This window comes from Chlorocebus sabaeus, chromosome 6 (assembly GCF_047675955.1).
Source record: "Chlorocebus sabaeus isolate Y175 chromosome 6, mChlSab1.0.hap1, whole genome shotgun sequence".
NCBI classification, from domain to species: domain Eukaryota; kingdom Metazoa; phylum Chordata; class Mammalia; order Primates; family Cercopithecidae; genus Chlorocebus; species Chlorocebus sabaeus.
The window spans coordinates 12,809,845-12,824,568 of NC_132909.1; the positions used below are offsets into that span (position 1 = coordinate 12,809,845).

The following is a 14,724-nucleotide window of genomic DNA, read 5'->3' on the forward strand; positions in this document are numbered from 1 at the left end:
GACAGCACCAGCCCTGTCCTAAACACCTTACATGGGTTTACCTGTTACACCTCTAACAGCCCAGAGAAGCGGATGCTATTATTGCAATTTTACAGAAGCAGAGGCCCAGGGACTCTACACTTGGGCAGGTGCCCTGCAGGCTATGCTCCCACCAACCCAGCGTCGCTGCCCTTCCAAGAGCAGTCCTGACCCCAACAGGCAAGGAGACCGGAAGGGGGTGGACCAGTCTCCAGGTGACTTTTATTTTCTAAACCATCCCTAGAGCTGGCCTCTCATCGTGTGTTCTCCAAAATGAAATGTCTTTTTTTTTGCCTTGAGATGCAGTCTCATTCTGCAGCCCAAGTTGGGGTGCAGTGGCACAATCTTAGCTCACTGCAACCTCCGCTTTCGGGGATCAAGCAATTCTTGTGCCTCAGCCTCCTACATAGCTGGGACTACAGGCGCACGCCACCATGCCCAGCTATCTTTTTTTTTTTTTTTTTTTTGAGACGGAGTCTCGCTCTGTCACCAGGCTGAAGTGCAGCAGCACGATCTCAGCTCACTGCAACCTCTGCTTCCCGGGTTCAAAGTTCTGGGATTACAGGCGTGAAACACCGCGCCTGGCCTAATTTTTTGTATTTTAGTAGAGACGGGTTTTCACCATGTTGCCCAGGGTGGTCTCGAACTCCTGACCTCAGGAGATCTGTCTGCCTCAGCCTCCCAAAGTGCTGGGATTACAGGTGTGAGCCACCACGCCAGGCCAATGAGCTGTCTTGAGTTTTTCCACCCGCTTCCCCATCCGCTCCTGGCCACACAGGAACGCACCCCCACCAAGGGGCTTCCCAGCCCTCAAGACCCGGACCCGTCCCTTCAAGCTACAGAATACCCTGGAGCGTCCATGCGCTTCTATTCCCCTCTACCTGGAGCCCCTGACAGCAAAGACAGTCTCCTGAGGAGAGAGAGATATGCAGTCTCCTCTCCACACCCTGCTGTGGAAAATGGGCTGGGCCCCACCTCCACTGCCACCACCATGCGTACACAAACACCCATGCCTTGCCCTTTCCAACCAAGGGCTTCCTGCCGAAGAGCAGTGGCCTGTGCCTGTCACCTCAGATGGGGTGTTCTCTGAGCCAGGTGGCCAGGTTTCCTCCCTCTGAGCACCTTCTCCCCAAGTTCGAAGCCCGCGCCCCCCAGCCTCTTCCGCCCACGCACAGCCGCACACACCTGCTTCTGCGCCGGGGCCCGTAACCACCACGCCGGGCGGGGCGAGCGAGAGTAGCGGTGTCCGTCTCGGGAGCCCCCACCTGAGTGCCGGCGGCCACGGCTACGGGACCGGGAGTAGCGCCGGGAGCGGGAGCGGGAGCGGGACCAGGAGCGGGACCGGGAGCGCGCGTGGCGGCCGGAACGGTAGTAGCCCCCGCCACGGCGGGAGCGGGAGCTGGAGCGAGAGCTGGAGCGGGAGCTGGAGGTCCTCAAGGCGGAAGAGGAGGAGGAGGAGGAGGAGGAGCGGCGGCTGCAGGCGGGGCACGGAGGGCCGGTCAGCGCAGGCCTGAGCCACGGCCCCCCTCTGCCCCGGGTCCCCCCCATGGTGACCGGGGCGTAGGGCGGGCGGCGTGAGCGTTACCGACCGGGCGCTGGCATTACGTCCTGGGGCGGGGCCGCCAGGCTGGGGAGGTGCGGGGGGCTTCCCTGTGGCGACCCCTGATGCGGCTGCGGCAGCAGCAGCTGCGGCTGCCTCCTCATCGCTGCCTCCAAAACTGGTGATGAACGTGATCTTCTCCTCGCGGCCCGGGGTTGGGGAGCGGGAGCGGGAGCGGGACTCCGAGCTGGACTCTGAGGGTGACCTACGGGTAGGGAGGAGGAGGCTCACTAGCCCAGGTTCCCGGAGCCTCTCCGGGAACAGCACACACAGCAGAGCAACAGCAGCGCCAGCGCGGGCCAGAGCGACCTGGGAAGCCAGGCGGGTGGATGGAGCCTGGAGGGCCCTGAAGACCCAGCTCTGGACAAGGACTTGACTCACAACCATGCAGCCTTTGCTAAATAACCAGGAAGGACAATGACAGACAACTGCTCTGATTTTATGTGGCTATGAAAAATGGATGAGCAGGCCGGGCGTGGTGGCTCACACCTGTAATCCCAGCACTCTGGGAGGCCCAGGCAGGCCGATCACTTGAGACCAGGAGTTTGAGACCAGCCTGGCCAACAAGGTGAAACCCCGTCTCTACAAAAAACACAAAAAAATTAGCCGGGCATGGTGGCATGCACCTGTAATTCCAGCTACTCAGGAGGCTGAGGGCACGATAACTACTTGAACCTGGGAGGCAGAGGTTGCAGTGAGTCCAGATCACACTACTGCCCACCAGCCTGGGCAACACAGCGAGACTCTGTCCCCCCCCCAAAAAAAGATAAGCAGATCTCTGCACAAAACACAGAAAAGTTTTACTCAAAAGAAACATGGGCCGGGCGCGGTGGCTCAAGCCTGTAATCCCAGCACTTTGGGAGGCCGAGACGGGCGGATCACGAGGTCAGGAGATCGAGACCATCCTGGCTAACACGGTGAAACCCCGTCTCTACTAAAAATACAAAAAACTAGCCGGGCGAGGTGGCGGGCGCCTGTAGTCCCAGCTACTCCGGAGGCTGAGGCAGGAGAATGGCGTAAACCCGGGAGGCGGAGCTTGCAGTGAGCTGAGATCCGGCCGCTACAGTCCAGCCCGGGCTACAGAGCAAGACTCCGTCTCAAAAAAAAAAAAAAAAAAAAAAGAAACATGGATAATCTGGGAGGAAAAAGCGAGTTCTAAAACACTGAGTGTGGTGCAATTCCATTTTAGTAAAATAAAAAAAGTGGCCAGGTGTGGTGGCTCACGCCTGTAATCCCAGCACTTTGGGAAGCCCAGGTGGGAGGACTGCTTGAGACCAGGAGTTCAAAACCAGCCTGGTCAGACCCTATCTCAATTTTTTTTAAGAAAAAAAAAAAAAAAAAAAGTTTTTTAATCCATAAAATTTTAAAAATAAAAAGAAGGTACCTGATATCCAACACTCCCATGTATGGAGCACTAACCTACACCTTTTATTTCCCCAAAAGCCATTCACACCTTATCTAATCTCGACCCACAGCCCCATGAGGAAGATCCCATTCCCACCCTCATTCCAAAGAGGGAACTGGATTTCAGAGAGCTATAGAGCTTGGATGAGGGGGACTGGGATCACACTGAGCTTCGTCCCTCTCAAAATCCCTGCTCCAATCACTCTTTCACCCACGAGACAAGCACCTGTGCCCAGCGGTGCTACTGAGTGCCCGTTATTTCCCACTGGCCACTTCTGGAAATTGAGATTAAAGTGACTTGATTTCTCAGTCACACTGTTTTGCCATATTTGATCATTTTTTACCATAAGACTGCGTTGTATTTAAATCAGAAAAATAGGGCCGGGCACGGTGGCTCAAGCCTGTAATCCCAGCACTTTGGGAGGCCAAGACAGGCGGATCACGAGGTCAGAAGATCGAGACCATCCTGGCTAACACGGTGAAACCCCGTCTCTACTAAAAATACAAAAAAAACTAGCCGGGTGAGGTGGCAGGCGCCTGTAGTCCCAGCTACTCGGGAGGCTGAGGCAGAATGGCGTAAACCCAGGAGGCGGAGCTTGCAGTGAGCTGAGTTCGCGCCACTGCACTCTAGCCTGGGTGACAGAGCAAGACTCCGTCTCAAAAAAAAAATAAAATTGGCCGGGCGCGGTGGCTCAAGCCTGTAATCCCAGCACTTTGGGAGGCTGAGACGGGCGGATCACAAGGTCAGGAGATCGAGACCATCCTGGCTAACACGGTGAAACCCCGTCTCTACTAAAAAATACAAAAACCTAGCCGGGCGAGGTGGCGGGCATCTGTAGTCCCACCTACTCAGGAGGCTGAGGCAGGAGAATGGCGTGAACCCAGGAGGTGGAGCTTGCAGTGAGCTGAGATCTGGCCACTGCACTCCAGTCTGGGCAACAAAGCGAGACTCTGTCTCAACAAAAAAAAAATAAAAAATAAAAAATAAAAAAAATTAAATTAAATTAAAAAATAAATAAATAAATAAATCAGAAAAATAAAATAAAAAAGCTTCAAAATATAAAGAAAATTTTACTGGCCGGGCGCGGGGCTCACGCCTGTAATCCCAGTACTTTGGGAGGCCGAGGCGGGCAGATCACGAGGTCAGGAGACCGAGACCATCCTGGCTAACACGGTGAAACCCCATCTCTACTAAAAGTACAAAAAATTAGCCGGGCCTGGTGGCGGGCACCTGTAGTCCCAGAGAATGGTGTGAAGCCGGGAGGCGGAGCTTGCAGTGAGTCGAGATCGGGCCACTGCACTCCAGCCTGGGTGACAGAGCAAGACTCCATCTCAAAAAAAAAAAAAAAAAAAAGCAAAATTTTATTTAAAACTGGGAAAACAAGACAGTGATCTGGAAAACACAAAAATGATTTAGACCCAGAACATATCATGCAGTCTGTGGTCTTGGGGTGGCCTAGTAGGGTGAACCTCCCATCCCCTCCTCAGCGCCCCTGTCCCCATCAGGGAGCTCCCTGTCTGCTACTCCCTGGTCCTCCGGAGGAACTTACCGCTTATAGGGGTCATAGGTGGGGCTGTCTCGGCGGGCATAGCTAGAGAGAAAAATGGGGTGGGACAAGTTGGGGCTTAAGATCTCAGTGGGCATGAATTTGGGATAAGTCCCCCAACCTGAGGACCCAAAGCTAGGCACCTGGCACAGTGAGGGGGCTGCTGACCAGGTTGGGGGCCTTCCCTTGATTCCTCCACCCACCCCCCTCAGATCTGTCCAAAGCATGAACTTAGGCCCCACCCCACAATGTCCTAGACCCATGATGACTCTGAGGAACTTGGACTTCAGCAACCCTGGTTCTGCTTGGCCTCCTGACCCTAGAATGAAAGCATCCCTCCTCCCAATCCTCGTCTCTGGCTCTCACTGGGTCTGGGTTTACTAATGATGATGATGATGATGATGATAAGATAAAAATAGGCTGGGTGCGGTGGCTCACACCTGTAATCCCAGCACTTTGGGAGGCTGAAGTGGGAGGATCACTTGAACCCAGGAGTTTGAGACCAGCCTGGGCAACATAGCAAGACCCCATCTCTACAAAGCATATTTTATTTTAATTAGCTGGGAGTGGTGATGCATGCCAGTAATCTCAGCTACTAAGGAGACTGAGGTAGGAGGCTCGCCTGAGCCTAGGAATTTGAGGCTGCAGGAAGTCGTGATTGCACCACTGCACTCCAGCCTGGGTGACGGAACAAGACCCTGTCTCTGAAAAAAAAGAAGAGAAAGACTATCACAGCTGAGGAAACTGAAGCCCAGAGAGGTGAAGTCACTTGTCCAGCATCATGCAGCTCACAAAAGAGGAAACGGGGATCCACACCCAGGCCCTACAGCCACCCAGCCTGGGCTTTCCTGCACTACCCTCTATGTGCCCCTGTGCCACCGCTGACAGCAGTGACAACTGGTGCTATTCTTTAAGGAATGTTTCGCACACCAACCCCTGAACCTACAAGTCGTTTAAGCCTTACAGGAACTCTCAATCACTCTCCTTTAAGAGATGTGGCAAAAAGAGGCATGGGTTTGCACCGGGCCTCTCCTCAAGGCCTCCTGAACCAGGCTGGGCTCTCTGCTCCAAGCCAGACTGCCTCATCCAAACCTGTCCCAAGACCTCCCTGTGGGGACTGCCCCAGCCCTCTCTCATGGTAGGTGATAATGCTTCATTTTCCAAAGGAAGAAACTGAAGCTCAGAGGGTTCAGGAAGTCACTTGTCCAAACTCCAACACAGGAAACAGCCAAGCAGCAGAACTGAGTGAGAGTCCAGGGCAAAGCCTGTGCCCTCTATTCCTCCACCGCCCTGGTGACAGCCTCATGCCGCCTGTGCATGGGCTCCTGGGAGTCTGGCAAGGGCCCCCAGTCCAGCAGGGTGAGGGGAGCGGCTGGCAAGGAAAGGAGTCCACATGGCCCTCAAGGCCGTTCCTACCTCTAAACCTTCACGCAGGCCATGCATCACCCCACTAGAAAGACTCTTTCCTCAAGTCAAATGCCTGCCTCCAAAGAGCCTTCTCAGGCCCTAAGCCCCCGCTCCCCTCCCCCAGATGCCAGCAGGGTGGGGGTTCAGGAAGAAGCCCTACCTGGGTGGGCTGATCTTGCGACCCCTCAGCCGCTTCTCCCGAAACTCTCTCCGCTGGCGTCGAGAGCGGCGTCCCTGGAGTAGGATGGGTGCCAGACTGGTGACGGGGTGCCCTCCCTGTGACACAACCCTGTCGCCTTCCACTCTAGCCCAGACCTCACCGAGTACATGGCCTTCTCCTCTTCAAGGGCCTTGGCGTGTTTGATGGCCTCTGCCTCCTCCTTATCTTTCCGGAGCATCCTATAGAGGAGGGTGAGAATTAGGGTGGAGGAGGGGGCACGCCACAGGACAAGGAGGACACAGCCTGAGTCATCAGAGAAAGTGAGGGACCCGAGTCACCCCACACCAGCCTGAGGTGTCTTTCATTCAGTGCCACTTATTAAGCACCCTCTGTGTGCCAGGTGCTATCTTAGGCATCAAGAACTCAGCACTGAAAAAACCAGAAATCCTCACCTGCACAGGCTTACATTCTAGGGGAGAAGATAATGAGCAAGGGAATAAAACGCATGGTCCATTAGATGTTAGAGCAAAGGCAGAGGAAGCTGCATTTTTCAAGAGGAAGCTCAGGGAAGCCACACAGAACGGGGTATCTAGAGAGAAACCTGGGGGAGCAAGCTGCAGACGCCCGAAGCGAACAGCAGACAGACTGGCCCAGGTGCTGGGCCAGGCCTCTGCACTTGAGGAGCAAGGAGGCCATGGAGGCTGGGCAGGGGGGATGGGGGCAGTCAAGAGGACCAGATGAGTAAGACCTTTCAGCCATGGTGAGGACACTGGATGTGCCTGAGGGAGGTGGGAGCCACAAAGGGCTCTGGGCAGAGGGTGCCGTGCTCAGGCTCCGCTTCCAGTTCACTGCCCAGTGAGCTGGGACCATTCTGTGTGGTCTTATGAGCTCAGCAGGGTGTACGGCTCAGGGTAGAGGTACAACCAGCAACTGCCAGGATAAATGACCAGGGAATGAAGCCTCTCCACCAGAGGGTGCTGTCCCCCAGCCTAGGAATCCCCTGAGCTTCAAAGAGTCAGATTCGCCCCAGGTCACACTAAGTAGGGCAGGCTGGGTGATTTGGGTGCAGCCTGTTCCTGCACAGATGAAGTGGGGCCACGACCACCATAGGCTCAGGGACCTGCATGTGTAAAGTCCTGGGCCCAGGGTCAGGCACACAAATGCTCACAAACAGGATGACTGTCAGTATCGGGAGTAACAGTGAGATGCCAGGGTGGGGCCCACAGAATGGGAAGGAGTGTCAGCAGGCAGGCCTCACCTGACGAAGTCGCCGTCGGCCATGCCATAAGTCGTAGCCTGTTTGTTGAGATCTGCCACCTGCTCCTGGTTCAGTTCATCCACGTCCACCTCCACGTCTGCACCAAGAGAAAGGCTGTCAGGAGCCACGGCCGAGCGAGAGGACGGGGGAGAAGGGGCAGTGCTCCAGGAAGTGGGGGTGATGGGGCGCCTGCCGGACTGAAGCACTCTTCAGGAAGGGATGGCATCAAGTATGGCTCATCTTGGCATCCCCTAGGCTCGCACAGGGCTTGGCCAGAGGTGAGCACAACACACGGTGGACAGAGGCAGCTGGAGGACGGGGCTTGGAAGGGGCAGATGAACGGAGGGAGGGAAAGAAGAAGGGAGAGATGGATGAATGGGTGGAGGGACGGATGAAGGGATGCAGGGACGGATGGAGGGCAGGAGGGATGGAGAGATGAATGGAATAGAGGCAGGGAAGGAAGGAAGGAGGGATGGGTGGATAGAGGGAGGGAGGAATGGATGAGACGTGTGGCGGGGTTGACGTGGGAGGGAGGACTGAATAGGGTCAGACAGATGGCGGCTGAAGATCATGGTGGGCGGCAGGCAGGGTACGGGTCACAGGTGTTTGGAAGCAGGGAGTGTGATGAGCCAGCGGAAGGAGGGCTGGGCGGAGGTCAGTGTATGGCTCTACAGAGTGTGAATAAAGAGCCAGCTGCTGGTCTGAGCGCAGTGGCTCATGCCTGTAATCCCAGCACTTTGGGTGGCCGAGGCAAGTGGATCATGAGGTCAGGAGTTCAAGACCAGCCTGACCAATGTAGCGAAACCCTGTCTCTACCAAAAGTACAAAAATTAGCTGGGCATGGTGGCATGTGCCTGTGGTCCCAACTACTTGGGAAGCTGAGGCAGGAGAATCGCTTGAACCCAGGAGGTGGAGGTCACAGTGAGCCAAGAACACACCACTGCACTCCAGCCAGGGTGACAGAGCAGAACTCCATCTCAAAAAAATAAATAATAAATAAAAAAATAAAAAGAGCCGGCTGCTGGAGTGAGAGCCAGGATGAGTAAAGCGCAGAGACTCGGGGGTGGCGTGATCAGTGGGAATCCAGAGGGGAGGTGAATGGCAGAGAGGGGGAGGGTGAACAGATGCCTGGAGGATGGGGGCTGGCTCCGTAAGAGGATGAACACTTGTCTTCCAGAGGAGGGAAGAGAGCAGGAGAGAGGGGCAGAGGCACAGAGAGGCCGGCCCAAGTGGAGAAGAATGGAGCCAACACCTAGGAGGGGAAAAGATCATAGAAACAGCACCCTAGAAATGAGAGATGAGTGAGACAGGGGTGGCAGGAGGCTGGCGTGCCCTGGGGCGGGGGAGGGAGAGCGACACAGCTCGTAAGCACGGGGTGCCCCACAGAGGGTGAGGGACGAGACACAGAAACGATGCCCAGGGACTGTGGGTGGGGAGGGCAGAGAGGGGACCCCACCGATGTCGGGGATGACCTCATCTTCATCCGAGTTGCTCTCCTCCTCGGCTGCTGACTCCTCCTCCTCTGGCTTTTCTGCCGCCTTCTCCACCTCAGCCACCGTGCTGTCCTCGTAGGTATAACCGATGGAAGCCTTCTTCTCTGCCAGCCTGGGAAAGGGGAGCCGTTGAGCCAGGGCCGCGCCTGGCAGAGAGGAGGGCCCCAGACTGGCCCCACACACCAGCTTCTCGAGTGCCATGGCCCCCTCCCCTCAGGCTGTCCCTCGGCCTAGGTCCCTCTGCTCCTGCCCACACCCAGCTCCTCCCTCTACCTCCACATCTCAGCTCCAGGGCCCCACTGCCAAGAAGTCCTTGACTGGCACCCTAGGGTGGGTCGGCACTGTCCTGAGCTCCCCAGCCCTGCCTTCCTTGGGTCATCTCTGTTGGGGAAGGTCTGTCTCCCGCCTAGACCGTAAGTCCCACGAGGGCACAGCCCAGAGTCTTCCTGAGCAGTCAGGTGCCCCAGCTTTGCCCTGAACAGAGCAGTGCCTGAGAGGCCTGAGCAGGACCCTGAGGCTGGGGCCATGGACGAGGGTTGAAGTCTCCAAGAAGCATCCAGGACAGTCCCATGGGACCCCTCCCAGTGGAGGAAGGCGGCAAGCAGTCAGGGGGAGCAGGAGGGAAGGTGTCACTGAGGGAGCCGCCCAGTCCCAAGCCAGGGCTCCAGTCTACCGTGCACCGGGGCAACAGCAGCTGGCCTGGAGGAGAGCTAAGCCCTGCAGAGGGAACGGCATGTGTGAGGGTAGGGGCCTGCGCTCATCAGACCAAGGTGGAGAAGAGAGGAGTGAGACTGCCTGGCTGCTGCTCCTCAGAGGCAGCTGCTCCAGGTTAAGGCCCGGGTCTCCCCAGTCACTCCTTGAGGGACGCAGCTTTGAGAAGCCTCTCTCCAGAGTGACATCAGCGAGGGCTGATTGCAAGCTCACTACACGGCAGGTGCTAGGACAGGTACTTCACAAGCTCTGTCTCCTGCATGCCTCCCAACTCCAGGCAGCGGGGCCTCCTGCCAGCCCCATTTTACAGGGAAGCACAGCAAGGCTCAGAGAATTCCCACTCAGGTTCTCACAGCCAGGACTCAAACCCAGGGCTGTCTGACCACAGGGACTGCACCTCCCACCACTCCCCAAGCTGAAAATGCAATGCAGAGCCGTCGGCAAGCCCTGGCACCCTGACGGGGCTTCTTCCTCTACACAGTTATTAAGTGAGCACTGACTGTGTGCTGAACACCATCCTTGGTTCTGGGGAGACCCTGGTGGACAGGATGGAAGAGGCCATGCCTGCCTGGGGCTCCCAGCCCTCCTGCCTCCTCAACCCCCTGCACCCCAGACCCCAACTCACTTCTTCTTCTCATCTTCACTGGGTCTCTGGAGGCCTCCGTACAACTCGTCAATGTAGATCTGGTACAGGCACTGCTCCTCTGAGACTGCAGCAAACAAGAGACCCCAGGTCAGAGTGGGTTGGGGACACTAGGAATTCAGTGGGAGAACATCAGAGTGCGGTGAAGCAGGAAGACAGGTGCAACCCCAGTGCACCTTGGGGCAATCGCCACTTCCAGATAATCAAACTGTGTCTGGTGGGACACAAGCAACTGCAGCAGAGCCTTGGACACACCACTCACTGGACACACGACCTTAGTCAAGTGACAGCACATCTGTGCCTCGGTTTCCTTTTCTGTAAAATGGGACCACAGGCAGAGTGAGTGCCTAGCCTGGTACTTGGACACTCTACCACCATTCTGTTTCTGGAGGCCTCTGGCTGGACCCTTCAGAACCAAAACCTGCTCCTGAGCGCCACATGCCACTGACTGCACAGGTCACTCCACTGCAAGCCTCTCCGTGACTCGTTTTAACACCCAGCTTAGAGGACTCAACAATGTACCAGAGCCTTCCTGATCTTCCCTGCAGTGAGACACGTGTCCCTGACTTGCTGTGGGACCGTGGGTGGTGAGTCCCCTTCCTTCCTTCCCTCCCTGGGCCTCAGTTTTTCTTTGTCTGTATTTTTTTTGAGAAGGAGTTTCGTTCTTGTAGCCCAGGCTGGAGTGCAATGGTGCGATCTTGGCTCACCGCAACCTCCGCCTTCCGGGTTCAAGTGATTCTCCTGCCTCAGCCTCCCAAGTAGCTGGGATTACAGGCATGTGCCACCACACCCAGCAAATTTTGTATTTTTAGTATAGATAGGGTTTCTCCATGTTGGTCAGGCTGGTCTCGAACTCCCAACCTCAGGTGATCCACCACCTCGACCTCCCAAAGTGCTGGAATTAGAGGTATGAGTCACTGTGCCCGGCTGGCCTGAGTTTTTCTATCTGGAACAAGAGGTGGGTGGGCTGGTGGGCCAGAAGGGGATGTAGCACGGCCCTTCCTTGCTCTAGCAGATACTCCATTTCTACTTGTTGTCTCCAAAGCCCAGGAGGGGCCCTGCTGACCCTGCCTTGCACAAGCTCCCTCGCTCTCCCTGCTCCGGTCACACGGGCCTTCTCTTTGCCCCTCCAGTGTGCCCATAGTCCTGGCTGACACAGGGTTTTGCACAGGCTGCTGTCGGCCTGGAATCCTGTGGCCTACCCATGCCTCCCAGGGAGCTTCTATCCATACATCACTGACCCCAGCCTTGGTCCAGGACTTCTGTCCTATTTTTCTCAGAGAATGGTGCACTGTCTGTCACATTATCTTGGTTTGCAATTGGTGTCACTGACATGAGTATGGAGCTGCTGCCCTCTCCCCTACCACGCCACTGATCCCAGAGCAGCACCTGCCACACCGCATGTGCTCAATGACTGTTTGTGGAAGTGAATGAATAAATGCAGAGTGAGGCAAAACTAAGGGAACCCTGGCTCTACCACCAGGAATCTATGTGGCCTGGAATGATGGCAAAAACAGTATCCATTATACTACATGTCCCTGATTCTAAGGCCTCGGTGATCACTAGAATTTTGGCAGTCTCTGATTTTAGAAAATCAAAAAAGCATCTATCTTAGAAATAAACAAATACCGGACTAGCAGACCCACATGGAGGGCTGACTGTGCCAGGTTCAGTGCTGGGGTTTTATACACATCACCTCACTCAACTCTCACAACCACCCCATGCAACAAAATCATCACCACCACGCTTCTCGAAGAGGAAACCGAGACCCACCAGGTAGTAAGGCACAAACCCAGCAGAGAACTCCATCCTTCCTTTAACTCCACAGGGAACCCCAAGAAAGGGAACCTCTAGTTCTTGGTAGGTGAGTTAGGAGCTTTCCATCAGCAGAGAGCAGCAGTTAAGGACACGTGGAGAATCCCAGGTCCTTGGACAGGGTGTTCCCCCTCGACATCCTTGTCTGTAAAACGGGGTGACGGCCGGGCGCGGTGGCTCACGCCTGTAATCCCAGCACTTTGGGAGGCCATGGTAAGTGGATCACAAGGTCAGGAGTTCAAGACCAGCCTGGCCAAGATGCTGAAACCCTGTCACTACTAAAACTACAAAAAATTAGCTGGGGGTGGTGGCAGGCACTTGTGATCCCAGTTACTTAAGAGGCTGAGGCAGGAGAATCACTTGAACCCAGGAGGCAGAGGTTGCAGTGAGCCGAGATTGTACCACTGCACTCTAGCCCGGGCAATAAGAACGAAACTCCGCCTCTAATAAATAAATAAATAAATAAATATTTAAAAAATTTAAAAATAAAAATAAAAACATATTCTTGCTATTTTTTCTATTCTTTAAAGAAAAAAGGACCACAGAGTCAGAAGGCATGGTATATGGACGTGACCCTGCTGGGAACAACCAATTCGGCAGACATCCCCTACACCAAATCCAGAGACGGAGGCCCTGAAGGGGAAAGAGATGCAGGCAAAGTGAGTCTATCGTAGAGCTGGAGCCAGAACCCAAGACCCTTTAGTAGAAAGTATGTGGATAAAACTTTTCTTCCCAAACTTATTTATGTCTTCCAGGCTCCAGGGCCCCCAAATCCCACACCCCTCGTCCCCCTGCAGATCACTCACTGCCGGCAAAGTCGTTCTGCACCAGGCCTCGGTAGCGCTCGTAGTTACACTTCCGTTCGTCCGACTCCTGTTCTGGGGAGCTTTAGGGGAGGGCGAGACCTTGAAATCAGAGGGAAGGGGTGGATCCCACCCCAAGCCAGCAGGAAGGGAAATGAGGCATCCCCCTCAGGCTCAGGGTACTACCAAATAGGAGGGGCTCCTAGGAAGATGACAGGCAAGCTGGGAAAGTAACAGGGGCCCCTGGGTATGACACTGTGCCTGGCAGCCCTCTGGGAGGCGGCTTACATGGTGGTGAGCAGTGGGGGGGTGTAGTCGGGGATGTGGTCCAGGTGGGCACGGACATCGAATCGGTCGATCATGTTGTTGGTGTCCCCCTGCCAGGGCATCCTGAAGTGGGAGGGGAGCAGGAAAGCAAGAACCTCAGCGTCCACACTGCCCAGGACACAAAGCGCCTGCTCCCTGCCAGCCGAGGCTTGGAAGCCTGGCCCTCAGCCCACTTTGGTCCCCATGCCATGGCCCTCACCTCAACCCCCAGCTCTCAGTCCCTTCTGCTGCAAGCCTCCCTGAATCCACATTCAGGCTCCTGGGACCTGAAACGGGCCAGTCATCTGACTGCCCCTGGGGACACCAGGACCCCATTTCTCAGAACCAAGCAATAGTGGGGAACTTGAACCAGGTCCTAGTGAGTATTTCAGGGGCGGGCCTCAGGCACCCTGAGACAGCCCTGGTCTGGCAACCTACTCTCTGCTTCCTCGGGGCCTCTGGCCCTGGCTCCACCCATTTCTAAGTCCTCCAACCAGGACCGCTACTCTGGGGCCTCCACCCCAACCCCCGCTCATTGTTCTTACACCCTGTGACTATCACCTTCACATGTGGGTCACGCCTTCCCTGTCTCTGAGTCCCCAAACATCTGTCCATACTTCAGTCTCTGCTCCAGACTCTACACCACCCCAGGTGGGTTCTGACTCCCAGTCTTCAGTCACAGACACTCCCCTGCCTCCCGTATGAGTCTTACATATTAACAGGGCTCTCAGCGGCCAGGGCGACTGCAGAATCCAGGTGCACCTTGCAAGCTCGGCCATGTACCTGCAGGAACTGGGCTGGGTCTTTCTTCTGCAGGGGTAAACAGGACTGAGGTCACCACCCAACAGAGCTCCAAACCCCACCCCCTCAAACACAACCCATCTTAGCAGCGAGCTCACTTCTAAGGTCAAGTGGGCCATACCTCAGAGGTGAACCAAGCTGCTAACCTTTAGAAATAAGGGAATTGGCTAGGCACGGAGGCTCACGCCTGTAATCTCAACACGTTGGGAGGCCAAGGCAGGTGGGTCACCTAAAGTCAGGAGTTCCAGACCAACATGGCGAAACCCAGGCTCTACTAAAAATACAAAAAATTAGCCGGGCGTGGTGACACATGCCTGTAGTCCCAGCTACTTGGGAGCCTGAGGCAAAAGGAATCGCTTGAACCTGGGAGGCAGAAGTTGCAGTGAGCTGAAATTGTGTCACCGCACTCTAGCCTGGGTGACAGAGCAAGACTCCATCTCAAAAAAAGAAGAAAAAAAAAGAAAGTAAATAAGGAATTTGTTCCTCTCGAGGTGGTGGCCAGTACGAAGACCTCGCTCTCTAAAATATCAGTGCCCCCAACTCTTCCTCATCCTCAGGGCCAATCATTTAGAGACGGGTGTGGGCACTCCAGCCTGGACCAGACTGCATCCGCACGTGGAAAGATGACCAACATCATTAGCCATCAGGGAAATGCCAATCAGAACCACCAGATACCACTTCACCCACACTAGGCTGGCTGACACGGAAAGGACAGACTACAACAAGTAGTAGGCCAGGCGTAGTGGCTCACCCCTGTA

The 14,724-nt window shown here is 55.5% G+C and overlaps 1 protein-coding gene across 1 annotated transcript in view; it reads right to left on the reverse strand.

Annotated features, from left to right (window-relative positions):
* The window catches only part of CLASRP (CLK4 associating serine/arginine rich protein), a 33,182-nt gene that overhangs the window by 5,241 nt on the left and 13,217 nt on the right, over positions 1-14,724 (reverse strand). Inside the window, 12 exon segments of the mRNA XM_007997165.3 lie at positions 1,204-1,244; positions 1,246-1,492; positions 1,608-1,823; positions 4,573-4,614; positions 6,137-6,210; positions 6,297-6,375; positions 7,395-7,491; positions 8,851-8,999; positions 10,224-10,308; positions 12,863-12,942; positions 13,148-13,249; positions 13,878-13,975. Of these exon segments, the coding sequence (XP_007995356.2) occupies positions 1,204-1,244; positions 1,246-1,492; positions 1,608-1,823; positions 4,573-4,614; positions 6,137-6,210; positions 6,297-6,375; positions 7,395-7,491; positions 8,851-8,999; positions 10,224-10,308; positions 12,863-12,942; positions 13,148-13,249; positions 13,878-13,975 (1,310 nt within the window).